Below are 14,463 nucleotides of genomic sequence, written 5' to 3'. Positions count from 1 at the left end.
GCAGAGATAGCCTAAGTAATTAATGTGACCGCTCGCGCTGAGAGGGAAATTCATTTTCATATGTCGCAAATAGGTGGTGTATCTATACCTATTTCCGCTGATATTGGCAGTCAGCGAATTTATACTAAGGTGACAACAGTCGTTGGATGCCTCCTAACATCGTGCGGAACTTTCATTTGCCGGCGTAGTGCAGCAGTTTGACGTAGTACGAACTCAACGAGTCATTGGAAGTCCCCTGCACAAATACTGAGCCATGCTGCCTCTATAGCCGTCCATAATTGCGAAAGTGTCGCTGGTGCAAGATTTTGTGCGCGGATTGACTCTCGATTATCGCAAAACCTTTCACACTTTTCACGGCCTTACGCATATTTCACCATATCTCAGACGCTTCAGTTCTCTTCTTTCTCAGTTTTCTCACCGTCCATGACCTACTACCATACTACACTCTCCTCCAAACGTTCATTCCCAGAAATTTCTTCTTCAAAGTGAGGCTGATATTTGATACCACTAGGCTTACTTCTTGCTCACTTTCACTGCCAATAGCCAGGTCATCTCCAAATCTTGTCATTGTTATTCTTTCAACCTGAATTTTAATCACAATCGTGAATCTTTGTGTTATTTCTGTCACTCTTTCTTCAGTGTATACCAGCACCATTTTTAATGCGAGCACTTCGTTTCAGGTTTTCATTTCTTACTGCCCCTTCTTGGTTCGTACACATATTGTATATCATCCATCTTTCCATATAAATTACATCAATTTTTCCGGAATTCGATGCGTCTTGCACCATTTCGCATGACTGAACTTCTTCTGAGTCCTATAATCCTATGAAGGATTCATGTCCAGTGATTTGAGTGAGGCCGGTCGGGGTGGCCGAGCGGTTCTATGCGCTACAGTGTGGAACCGCGCGACCGCTACGGTCGTAGGTTCGAACCCAGGCTCGGGCATGGATGTGTGTGATGTCCTTAGGTTAGTTAGGTTTAGGACGTTCTAGGTTCTAGGGGACTGATGACCTCAGAAGCTAAGTCCAATAGTGCTCAGAGCCATTTGAACCATTTGAGTAGGCAAATCATTTTCTCAGATTGTTCAGATTGTTCTTCAAACAAGTCGCGAAGAATTGTGGCCCGATGACGTGGCGAATTGTCATCCATAAAAATTCGATTGTTGCTTAAGAACATGATGCCCACGAATGGTGGCAAATGGGCTACAAGTAACAGAAGGTAAACATTTACAGTCAATGATCGATTCAGTTGGACCATAGGACAGAGTCCATTCCATGTGAACGTAGCCCATACTACTGTGGGCACATCACAAACTGCACAGAGACTTTTGACAATTGCGGTCCGTGTCTTCGTGGGGTCAGCCCCACACTCGAACCCTGCCGTCATCTCTTACCAACAGAAATCTGGACAATGATTTTACAGTTGTCTAGGGTCCAACAGGTGTGATCATGAGCTTAGGAAAGGAACTACAGGTTCATGCTGGTAGAAAAGGCACTCGCCTCGGTGGTCTGCTACTATTGGCCATCAAGGGGCTCCGGAAAGGCTCAAAATCATGAAAAGTTCAATTTTTACTTTTTTGCGTTTTCTGAATCTGCAGACTATTACCTTTTAATAGATATATGATTTATTCAATTCCGAAGACTACAACTATTTTTAATTTTTTTTTTTTTGAATTGTGTTCTACATGGGCGTGACCCACTGTGGCGCTGTTAAACTGCTGTCAAATGGTGTTATTATTAACGTCCGTGTTCATCAGGTACATTTTAGTGATGTGAGATAAAGTATGTGTTGTGGCTAACCTGTGATGGTTCAATATATATCGCTGGTGTGATTGTCGATTGTTTCATGTTTATTTACTCTGTCGTTATCTCGAAAATATTCGTAATTAATTCTGTTTCTTGAGTCTCTGTTTTGTTGAAGTATAATAATGAGTAAAAGTAAAGTTATTAGAAATCCTCTGAAGGCTTTTAAGAAAAGGAGAAATGTTGGAAAGCCAAAGGTATGTGTTATTACTGTAAACAATAAAGACGATAACCAAGTGAGTGAACCTAACCTCTCAAGTACACCTGCCCATAGCAGTCAAAGTGGGAAAGAAAATACTTCACAGAAGAAGCTTGATTCAATGAGTAAAAACTATGAATGTTTTATGGGCGAATCGGATGTGAATGAAATATTTGATATGTCGGTTCTCAAAGGAATTTTTTCAAACTGTGTAAGATGTATTCATTGTAGTGAAGTTGGTCTGGAACTCTCCATAATAAAGCACGTAGGACTTGCTACTGAAATACAACTGAAATGTGATAAGTGTTCATACATGACCACCTTTGGAACAGTGTTGCAGTAACTGCAACTGAAGAAAATGGTAGCAAAATCTACGAACACAACAACGAGCGATGCTTGCTTTAGACAAGGAACGCCTTCGGGCTGCAGACAGGGTTGTAAAGAGTCTAGAAATACAAGCAAGAGTACGGAGCACTGACGTAACGTATACGTTTGTCGTACGTCCCACATTGATTTCTGCGGTTATTTCACGCGGTGTTGCTTGTCTGTTAGTACTGACAACTTTACACAAACGCCACTGTTCGCAGCTCTTCAGTCGGCCACTGCGTTATCCTTGGTGACAGATAACGCCCGAAGTTCCGTATTCTCGGCACGCTCTTGACAGTGTGGATATCGGAATATTCAATTCCATATTCATTTCCGAAATGGAATGTCCCATGTGTGCAGTCCTAACTACAGTTCTGCGTTCAAACTCTGATAATACCTGTGTGGCCATCATCACGTCGGAAACCTTTACACATGAATCTCCTGAGTAAAAATCAGAGCTCTGTCAGTTCACCGCCCTTTTATATCTCTTGTTCGCGATGCTACAGCCAACTTGTAAATGCATGTCGCTACCCCAATACTTCTTGTCACCTCGGTATATTTCGAACTAATTTAGCATTGTTGTCGGTCGTCGGTCGTCGTTCTTTCAGACATGCAAGTAAGTAATATAATGCACTTATGAATGAAATAAATAGGAAGTGCAAGGAAGTGAAGGCAAAATAGCTGCGAGAAAAATGTGAAGAAATAGAGAAAGAATTCGTCTTTGGAAGGGTTTATTCAGCATGAACATAAGCCAAAATAATCTATGGCAGAATTAATAGCAAAGGCGTCTACAGCAAGAGTGTAACACGAATAATGTACAGGAGATTGGAAAAGAAATTTGATGATCTGTTAGAAGATGATCAGTTTGGCTGGGGGGGAAAGGTAGAGAGACTGGAGAGGCAGTTGTGATGTACTACTTGATAATGTATGCAAGACTTACAAAAAACAAGACACGTTCATAGGATTATAGGACACAGAAAAAGTTCAGTCATGCGAAATGGTGCAAGACGCTTCGAATTCCGGAAAAATTGATGTAATTTATATGAAAAGATGGATGATATACAATATGTGTACGAACCAAGAAGGGACAGTAAGAATTGAAAAACTGGAACGAAGTGCTCGCATTAAAAATGGTGCTGGTATACACTGAAGAAACAGTGACAGAAATAACACAAAGGTTCACGATTGTGATTAAAATTCAGGTTGAAAGAATAACAATGACAAGATTTGGAGATGACATGGCTATTGTCAGTGAAAGTGAGCAAGAAGTAAGCCTAGTGGTATCAAATATCAGCCTCACTTTGAAGAAGAAATTTCTGGGAATGAACGTTTGGAGGAGAGTGTAGTGTGGTAGCAGGTCATGGACGGTGAGAAAACTGAAAAAGAAGAGAACTGAAGCGTCTGAGATATGGTGAAATATGCGTAAGGATGTGAAAAGTGTGAAAGGTTTGACTGGTAAGACAAGTAATGTAGATGACCTCCGCAGAAATGCAGTGTGGAAGACATTGACGAGTTGCCGGCCGGTGTGGCCGTGCGGTTAAAGGCGCTTCAGTCTGGAACCGCGTGACCGCTACGGTCGCAGGTTCGAATCCTGCCTCGGGCATGGATGTGTGTGATGTCCTTAGGTTAGTTAGGTTTAATTAGTTCTAAGTTCTAGGCGACTGATGACCTTAGAAGTTAAGTCGCATAGTGCTCAGAGCCATTTTTGACATTGACGAGAGGGCCAGGATGACAGGACATTGTTAACTATTGGCGGTGACTATAGAGGGTAAAAACCGTGAAGGAAGACATAACTTGGAATAAGTCCAACAAATTATTAAGGACGTAATGTATAAGTGCTGCTTGAACATGGAGAGATTGGCACAGGAGAAAAACTTGTGGTGAGCCGCGCCACACCAGTCAGAAGACTGACGACAAAAAAATTGAGTTCTTGAAATTGTATGTGCTGTTTACTGCTGACACCATGCTTCAGACAACAAAGACTTACATGGCGTTCAGCCAGAGTCAACCGGGACACTGAGTGGCTTTCTGTGGTCTTCGTGATGAGAGTCGCTTCTCTTCATAGCCGTCAGTCAGGTAGATACTAAGCTGACTATAGGCGACCTGGTGAAAAGTAACGGGAAGTAATGATTCTACGCATACTTCTTTCTGTGTCCCGCCTGGAAGGTGGCGCGTGGGTCTGCTCCTGTAAACGTAATGGGTAGGCCGAATGCAGGAAGCGAGTAGGTGCAGGTGAGATAAGATTCTCGGTACAGCTGTTTACGTGAAAGTACATTTAATGGAGAATATTAGCCAATGACATACATAACTTTCAGTATTTTACTGAACCTGTAATAACTGCCCCTCATACTATATTGGTCAAACAGGCAGAGCTGTGAAAACACGATATAAAGAACATCTATTAGGTAAAAAAGGAGCGAATATTCACAACTCTACTTTTGCTGAACACCTCTTGATAGCCGGCCATACGCCTAAACAGCTATAAGACACGGTTATCCTACACAGACAAGTCAAAGGACGGAAACTAGATCTGTGGGAAGAGTTATTTATTTTTAAACATCTAGAGCTCAAAGACGGTAATATACTGAACGATCAGTTGAACCTTGCCTGTAGACAATTCTTCGAAAGCTTCAAACCCGTACTGTTTAATATATAGCGGTAATGTTGGTAACCTCAGTAGTCTATTTCCTCAGGAAGCTATAATGCACTTTCAAATCTTTAAGCTCACTACCTTTTATGCAATGTGGTTTTCTCACGATGTATGGCTACCACTACATCGGCCCTCATGTAATTTTCTCTTTTTCTAAAACCTTGGCTCCCTGAGAATGTATATTAACTGGATTGTTGACCAGGTTTCGTAATATATTTCTTAAGAGCCATTACTGATTATTCTTAAAGTCTTGATTTATATACGTTCTATGTACTTCACTCATATGGTAATATAACTTTAATATTCTGGCTGTATATGCCACTGCATGTAACTCACGGCGTAAGCGCCACCTGCCTTTTGATGTATGTATCTACGTTACTGTTCCTAAGGCTCCCACAATGTCATAACGGGAGTGTTAAATGCTTTCCTTTTTATTTATTGTCACTCTATCTAAGGACGCAATTAATATTGATATTTTACATGTTGCTTCAGTACGCCAATTGGCACATAGTTCACGACCTGAGCGCCACCTGCCCTGGCCGCAGTGCTACCACGCAGGCCGATTTTACTCAGTCGCTTATGCGCTCTCCAACTTCCATGTACTTATTTTTATTTGTCTGACAAACCCTGTTCTCAGGGCTATATTTTATTTGGACTAATAGAGCTATGCAGATGTTTGTAAAAACGACAATGACATATCACTCCATGTTAATGTAATACTGTAAGTACGAGGAATTCTTCTCATATTTTGTAACACGAGATTCTCCTAATATATGTTAAACTTTATTTTTGGCTTATGTTTCATACCTTTAATATAAATTACGATGTTCATTGTCCGCAGGCCGCCTTCTGAAGAAGATAGATTTAAATCTATCGAAACCTAGGTAAAGATTACTTTATCCTTTGCAACTGGTGGGCTGTTTTTTTTAATCTTAATACATAACTTTGCACTGAAGAGCCTGTAGGTGCGAAACTGGATAGGCATAATCGTTAATAGCCACTAGTAGTACGACAAACTATCATTGAAGTAACAAAGTCAGTAATGGCCACCTATGAAGTAGAAACAAGGTTGCTAGGTCGTCTCCTCGGAATCAAATGGGCTTAATCTGGAGCGGAGCTCGTAGATCTCCACAGCGCCGGCTAGAGGGCGCTGTCGTCGGTGTCGGTATCCTTGTACCAATCTGAGAACTTGCATCTACGCCGTGGCATCGTCGCTATCGATACCACACTTCCGAAACCCATACTTCTGAAACCATACTGCTGAAACTGTTAGAATCTTAGTGCGGGGAGCTGCTGGATATGACAACAGGACTTACTGGTAGTAAACGGAGGGACTCTGATTGCTAGTCAATTGGGCAAAAACGGTAAACGTCTTCGCTACATCCTTCAGGATCAGGGTACCATATCGCATATCCCAAGAGGTGCTGTTCAAAAATGTGTGTGAAATCTTATGGGACTTAACTCCTAAGGTCACCAGTCCCTAAGCTTATGCACGACTTAACCTAAATAATCCTGGTTCAAAACACACGCACCGGGATCAGCGGCACAGTCCATGACTGCAGCGCCTTAGACCGCTCGTACCCCAAGAGTATAAGCTATGCTCTACACTGCAGCTCACCTCACAGATGTCTTCAGGACTGTAAGGAAACTTCAATGTCCAGGTTGTCCAATTCATTTGTCATCCATAGAGCATGTCTGGAATGTGATAGGAAGCCAGATTCTGCACTAACCTTAGGGGAATGCTGTACGAAAAGAGTCCTACTTGTGATGACAACATAATCCTTGTGTTCAGAATGTGTATATACATGTCATGTGTGTCCCAGAAGTAGTCAATGAGCATCCTTCATGCGTAAACACTGTGTTATAAACGCATCGGAAGAGACGTCAAGATCAGGGCTTTTTTCGGATTGACGCTACAATAATACCAACAACATCCATGCACAGTATCACACAATCTAAGAGTGTGTTGTAAGAGGCCAGAGACTATTTAACACACATTAAGATAAGTAATCCAACTTATATTTCCTGCACCTTCAGGGGGTGATGTAAGTTGGGTAGCGTATATTAAGGAGCATGAAATGTTTTTCAGGCTAGTTTTATTTCGTCTGTGCTGTATCTCTCTCTCTCTCTCTCTCTCTCTCTCACACACACACACACACACACACACACACACACACACACACACACACACACACATACACGACTACTATTTATGCCTAGGTCAATGGACAGTGCACATTTTCCAAAGATTAAATGGAAAATACTCCCAAACCCCTCACTTCTGGCGAATGTTGTTTGGTGATTTCCGATAATGCCATAAATGAAAATTCTGAATTAGAATCCTCTCTACTCCCCACCAGCTCACCTAGTACACTCTAAACACAACAAAATCCGACGTACCACTCAGAAATTTTCCAAATTGGATTGAAAACGGTATATCTGATGTAGATATACAGACAAACAAATCTTAAAGTTTCCAGAATAATTGGTTGATTTATTCAAGACGAAGAGGTTCTCCACAAACCTAAGGGATATCAATCCAAATTCCGTCCAACTGGCGCATTAGATTATCAAAAACACGAGCTGGTTGGAGGGCCTTACCCATAATGCTCCAAACGTTCTCAATTGGGGATGGATCCGGCCACTTTGCTCCCCTGGAACTGGGACCTGAAAGCCCTGTCTCATTATCCAAGTTTGTAAGCCTGCCACAGATGGAGGTGTTGTCCATCCATAAACATATGTCTCCTCCCCCTCCCCCCCCTCCCACCAGGATCTGTGACTTGACAAACTTGCACTGTTCCCCAGGTTGTTCGCAAATCTGCCACAGCTGGAGGTGCTGTCGCTCCAGTACGCCAGCATCAACCGCGTGACGCCGTACGCGCTGGCCAACAGCTCCAGCCTGAGGGAGGCGTCGCTTTCCAGGAACCAGTTCGTCAAGTTGGCGCCGCGAGCCTTCCACTCCCTCCCTAGGCTGGAATCCCTGTATCTCAGCGAGAACCGCATCCAGGAGCTCCACCGTGACGTGAGTAAACCATGCTGCTGGTGGCTGATCCACAATATCTCCTATATTCCCACAGTGAAATCCACTGTTGGCATCTTCTGTGATTATCAGCTGAGTGGCAGCGTCGCCGAGAAGCAAAAGTTCGACGACGTTCTTAGTCTAAGTGAATTGTCGGCTTCCTGTGAGATCTACTTATAGACAACTTTTCCTCTTCTTAAATGAAGGTGTATTCCTCCTGGCACTTCCTTCATTCTCATAGAGCCAATACTGCAGTGATGCCAAAATACAAGGGCGTGAAGAAAAGTAATGCCTTCGAATTTTTAATGTGAATACTGTTACAGATTTTTTAAATGAAACGAACTTGATAAACACGCTACGTCTTTATTCTTCATGTCTACATATCCATTTTCCAACATAATCAACCTGGTTTCTCCCAGTGAGAGACTTTTTTGTCGATACTGTCTTTATGGAATGTTTGACTTGGTGGACAGGATGAAAGTCCTCGAAGGTGTTCCTTTATGTTTTGGAAATAGGGGAAAATCGGATGGGGCCAATTCGGAAATGTATGGAGGGCGATCGATGACAGTGAATCCAAGGCGTCGGATTGTTGCAGATGTCGCAGGGATCGTGTTTGGTGTGACATTGTCATGCTGAAGGAGTGGAGCGACCGCTACGGTCGCAGGTTCAAATCCTGCCTCGGGCATGGATGTGTGTGATGTCCTTACGTTAGTTAGGTTTAAGTAGTTCTAAGTTCTAGGGGACTCTTATGACCTCAGATGTTAAGTCCCATAGTGCTTAGAGCCATTTGAATCATTTTTGAAGGAGTGGAAGCTGCATGTGTGGAAGAACTCTACGAGGCTCCACTTTAGCACGCTGATTCTCAAGTACCGGCGTAGTTACGTTACACACCGCCAACTATTCAGTTTGGTGACATCTTGTGACAGAGGGCTCCAATATGCAGTCATGAAGAATAAAGATGTAGAATGTTAGTAACTTTTGTTTTAATTTAAAAGACCTACGACTCTTCGCATAAAATATTCGGAAGGATCACTTTCCTGCACGCCCTCGTAAAAATGGCCCAGGTAATACTCTCTATGACAAAAAGTATCCCACCCAAAGGAATTACGAGGGTGAGTCAGATGAAAACCTTAAATATTTTTTAAATATTATTTATTGTGAAGAAGTGGTACAAAGCTGTATCACTTTTCAACATAATCTCCCCCGCGCTCAATGCAAGTCCTCCAGCGCTTACAAAGTGCATAAATTCCTTAAGAAAAAACTTCTTTTCGTAGTCCGCGCAACCACTCATGCTGCTGTGACAAACATGCATCACCGTACTGAATCTTCATTCGTCGATGAATTTCAATATGTTTCACACCTTCACTACGCAAAAACCGAATAACAGGACGCTGTTCTTCCCTGGTGCAAGTCGCAAGTGAGGCGGCCATCTTTATACTGATGCTGCGACGGTATGTGTGCATCTGCACTATGCTGCCTCCTACAGGCCATTCTGCACAATGTTTGTAGCACGCTTACCAACTTACACGATAACGGCGCGAAATTTCGATTTGTTATTACAAATTTAAGATTTTTCATTTGACTCACCCTCGTATCTGAATGGGGCGGATATCAGTAGATGTGATACAGATGTACAGACAAACAAATGACTACTGTCAGAGAAACTGGATGATTTATTCAAGAGAAATAGGTTCACTAACTGTGCAAGTCAATAAAGCGTTGATCCACCTCTGGCCCTTATGCAAGAAGTTCGCCTTTCCATTGATTGACAGTTGTTTTATATCCTCCCGAGAGATATCGTGCCAAATTCTGTCCAACTGGCGAGTTAGATCTTCAAACTACCGAGTTGGTAGAAGGTCTCTACCCATAATGCTCCAAACGTTCTCAGTTGGGGAGAGATACAGCAACCTTGTTGGCCAAGGCAAGGCTCAGCAAGCGCGATGACAAGCAGTAGAAACAGACGTCGTGTTGAAACGGGCATTACCTTTCTGAAATGTCAGCCAGGACGGCTTGTCATTGTTGGCAACAGTACAGAGCACAGAATCTCGTCGACGTAACGCTGTGTCATAAGGTCGCTCCGGATGAGCACCATCTGTCCAAAAAGTGTTTGTAGTTCAACATTTGACCTTAATGTGCAGCCATCTTCTCTCTCACTGCTCCAAAAGTCCTTATCAGTATCTTTGCTTCACATCACAATCACCAGTTCACCTCCTTTAATGTCAAAACCCAGCCTTCTGATCCATATATTACTAATAGGTCTTAATATGGTCGAGTACAAAAACCATAATACACACGACCACATTAAGACCTATAGTAATATGTGGATCAGAAGGGAAGAAGTCATCTCAGAGTGGCTGGGTGAACAACTAGACGACGATATTTACATAGGGGGGGGGGGGGGCGGCTGTCATCTGGTTCAAAAATGGCTCTGAGCACTATGGGACTTAACATCCTTGGTCATAAGTCCCCTAGAACTTAGAACTACTTAAACCTAACTAACCTAAGGACATCACACAACACCCAGTCATCACGAGGCAGAGAAAATCCCTGTCCCCGCCGGGAATCGAACCCGCTGTCATCTGGTACTGGCGCACCCTCTGAGCATGAAGAGATCAATAACGCAATAGATCAGTCAGACAGCGAATCTGATACCTCAGCAACAGCTGTTTCTCAATATACAGATAGTGAAACCTTTCAGACAGCAAAGCTGATAATTCACCTGTAGCTGTTTCTCAATGTAAAGAAAGTGAAACGTTTCAGACAGCAAATCTGATAATTCTCGCTGTTGAGAGGAATGTCGTTACACGTATTGCCAAATGCATTGAGGTTGACGGACATCATTTTGAGCATTTATTGCATTGATGTGGTATTTACAGGCAATCAAGCTGTAACAGCATGCGTTCTCGGAAATGATAAGTTCACAAAGGTACATGTATCACATTGTAACAACCGAAATAAAATGGTCAAACGTACCTACGTTCTGTATTTTAATTTAAAAAACCTACATGTTACCAACCGTTCGTCTAAAATTCTGAACCGTATGTTTGTGACTATTACAGCGCCATCTGTCACAAAGCGAAAAAATTGGTCCAACTAAAACATTCAATATTTCTTTACGTACTAAACGAATAAGTAATAAAAAATGGGAGTTCCTATTTTTTAAAAAAACGCAGTTGATATCCGTTTGACCTATGGCACCGCCATCTAGCGCGCCAACCATAGCGCCATCTGGTTTCCCCCTTCAAGCTAGATGAGTTTCGTTCTTTGTAGTTTTTTCGTTTGATGCTTATTTCATGAGATATTTTACCCGGTCACTATCAATGGACCATCCTATATACATATGGCCATTAAAATTGCTACACCAAGAAGAAATGCAGATGATAAACGGATATTCATTGGTCAAATATATTATACTAGAACTGACATGTGGTTAAATTTTCACGCAATTTGGGTGCATAGATCCTGAGAAATCAGTACCCAGGGCCGTAATAAGGGCCTTGATACGCCTGGGCATTGAGTCAAACAGAGCATGGATGGCGTGTACAGGTACATCTGCCAATGCAGCTTCAACACGATACCATAGTGCATCAGCGTATTATGACAAGCCAGTTGCTCGGCCACCATTGAACAGACGTTTTCAATTGGTTAGAGATCTGGAGAATGTGCTGTCCAGGGCAGCAGTCGAACATTTTCTGTATCCAGAAAGGCACGTACAGGACCTGCAACATGCGGTCGTGCATTATCCTGCTGAAATGAAGGGTTTCGCAGGGATCGAATGAAGGGTAGAGCCACGGCTCGTAACACATCTGAAATGTAACGTCCACTGTTCAAAGTGCCGTCAATGCGAACAAGAGGTGACCGAGACGTGTAACCAATGGCACCCCATACCATCACGTTGGTGATATGCCAGTATGGCGATGACGAATACACGCTTCCAATGTGCGTTCACTGCGATGTCGCCAAACACGGATGCGACCATCATGATGCTGTAAACAGAACCTGAATTCAACCGAAAATATGACGATTTGCCATTCGTGCACCCAGGTTCGTCGTTGAGTACACCATCGCAGGCGCTCCTGTCTGTGATGCAGCGTCAAGGATAATCGCAGCCATGGTCTCCGAGCTGATAGTCCTTGCTGCTGCAAACGTCGTCAAACTGTTCGTACAGATGGTTGTTGTCTTGCAAACGTCTCCATCTGTTGACTCAGGGATCGAGACGTGGCTGCACGATCCGTTACAGCCATGCAGATAAGATGCCTCTCATCTCGACTGCTAGTGATACGTGGCCGTTGGGATCCAGCACGGCTTTCCGTATTACCCTCCTGAACCCACCGATTCCGTATTCTGCTAACAGTCATTGGATCTCGACCAACGCGAGCAGCAATGTCGCGATACGATAAACCGCAATCGCGATAGGCTACAATCCGATCTTTATGAAAGTCGGAAACGTGATGGTACGCATTTCTCCTCCTTATACGAGGCATCACAACAACGTTTCACCAGGCAACGCCGGTCAACTGCTGCTTGTGTATGAGATATCGGTTGGAAACTTTCCTGATGTCAGAACGTTGTAGGTGTCGCCACCGGCGCCAACCTTGTGTGAATGGTCTGAAAAGATAATCATTTGCATATCACAGCATCTTCTTCCTGTCGGTTAAATTCCGCGTCTGTAGCACGTCATCTTCGTGGTGTAGCAATTTTAATGCCCACATTAAACACTTTCTAGTGATCGTTGTAATAGCTGAAACATACATACACACATATATATATATATATATATATATATATATATATATTTATATTTATATATTTATATATATTAATCGGGTGATCAAAAAGTCAGTATAAATTTGAAAACAATAAACCACGGAATAATGTAGATAGAGAGGTAAAAATTGGCACACATGCTTGGAATGACATGAGGTTTTATTAGAACCAAAAAAAACCCAAAGTATTGCTAGACGCGTGAAAGATCTCTTGCGCGCGTCGTTTGGCGATGATCGTGTGCTCAGCCGCCACTTTCGTCATGCTTTGGCTCCCAGGTCCCCAGACCTCAGTCCGTGCGATTATTGCATTTGGGGTTAACTGAAGTCGCAAGTGTATCGTGATCGACCGACATCTCTAGGGATGCTGAAAGACAACATCCGACGCCAATGCCTCACCACAGCTCCGGACATGCTTTGCAGTGCTGTTCACAACATTATTCCTCGACTACAGTTAATGTTGAGGAATGATGGTGGACATATTGAGCATTTCCTGTAAAGAACATCATCTCTGCGTTGTCTTACTTTGTTATGCTAATTATTGCTATTCTGATCAGATGAAGCGCCATCTGTCGGACATTTTTTGAACGTTTGTATTTTTTTTTTGGTTCTAATAAAACCCATGTCATTCCAAGCATGTGTGTCAATTTGTACCTCTCTATCTACATTATTCCGTGATTTATTCAGTTTTCAAATTTGTACTGACTTTTTGATCACCCGGTATATATATATATATATATATATATATATATATATATATATATATATATATATAGTTTCTAGTGATCGTTGTAATAGCAGAAACCATTAAAATTACGTCGTCCCTTCTCTTCACTATGTCTCGCAATGCACTGCGCTCTTGACGTGTGTAGGGCAGAGGCATCAGTATAGAACATTTCTCAGCGAACACCTGTCGTCGCACTGAACACGTCGTTCTGACCGGCAGGTGTTCGTGGACCTGCCGTCACTGCGGGTGCTGGCGCTGGACCGCAACAACCTGAGCGTGCTGCACGAGCGCGCCTTCTCGCAGCTGCCGGCGCTGCAGGAGCTGGACCTGCACGGCAACCAGCTGCCGGCGGTGACGCGCGCCACCTGGGCCGGGCTGGGCGCGCTGCGCCGGCTCGACCTCAGCGGCAACCGGCTGGGCGCCGTCGCCGACGGCACCTTCCAGCTGCTGGGCGCGCTGCACGAGCTCGAGCTCGCCGAGAACGACGTCGAGTGGGTGGGCGCGCGCGCCTTCCAGGGGCTGCGCGCGCTGCGCCGGCTCTCGCTGCGCGACAACCAGCTGGCGCAGCTGCCGGGCGGCCAGCTGCTGGCCAGCGCGGCCGCGCTGCGCGTGCTCGACCTGCGCGACAACGAGCTCACCACGCTGCACGAGGACACCGTCCGGCCCGTGCTCGAGACCATGACAAACGCCAGCGCCTACCTCTACCTCGAAGGTCAGTAGTGGCGCCCACTCTGCTCTCACCTACACCAGTAACTGACACCTTTTTCAGAAGAGTTATTGGGTCTACAACTTTGCCAGTAGTGGCAAGTGGTGGTGCAGGTCATTTGTGTCATACAACAAGCTTCTTTGTTGTGATCTTCAGTCGGAAGACTGGTCTGATGCAGCTCTATATCCATTGTTCCGAATGGGCTTAATTTGGATCACGCTCGTCCAAATG

General features: G+C 43.8%; 1 protein-coding gene across 2 annotated transcripts in view; it reads left to right on the top strand.

The window, feature by feature from the left end:
• Positions 1–14,463, top strand: part of LOC126210221 (connectin-like) — an 802,365-nt gene that overhangs the window by 745,253 nt on the left and 42,649 nt on the right. For both annotated transcript variants that reach the window (XM_049939403.1, XM_049939402.1), the window contains 2 exons: positions 7,823–8,039; positions 13,746–14,238. In XM_049939403.1, coding sequence (XP_049795360.1) covers positions 7,823–8,039; positions 13,746–14,238 — 710 coding nt within the window. The remainder of the gene's footprint in view (positions 1–7,822; positions 8,040–13,745; positions 14,239–14,463) is intronic.

The sequence above is a fragment of the Schistocerca nitens genome, chromosome 10, assembly GCF_023898315.1.
Source record: "Schistocerca nitens isolate TAMUIC-IGC-003100 chromosome 10, iqSchNite1.1, whole genome shotgun sequence".
In the NCBI taxonomy this organism is placed as follows: Eukaryota; Metazoa; Arthropoda; class Insecta; order Orthoptera; family Acrididae; genus Schistocerca; species Schistocerca nitens.
This window is presented reverse-complemented; position numbering and strand designations above follow the sequence as displayed.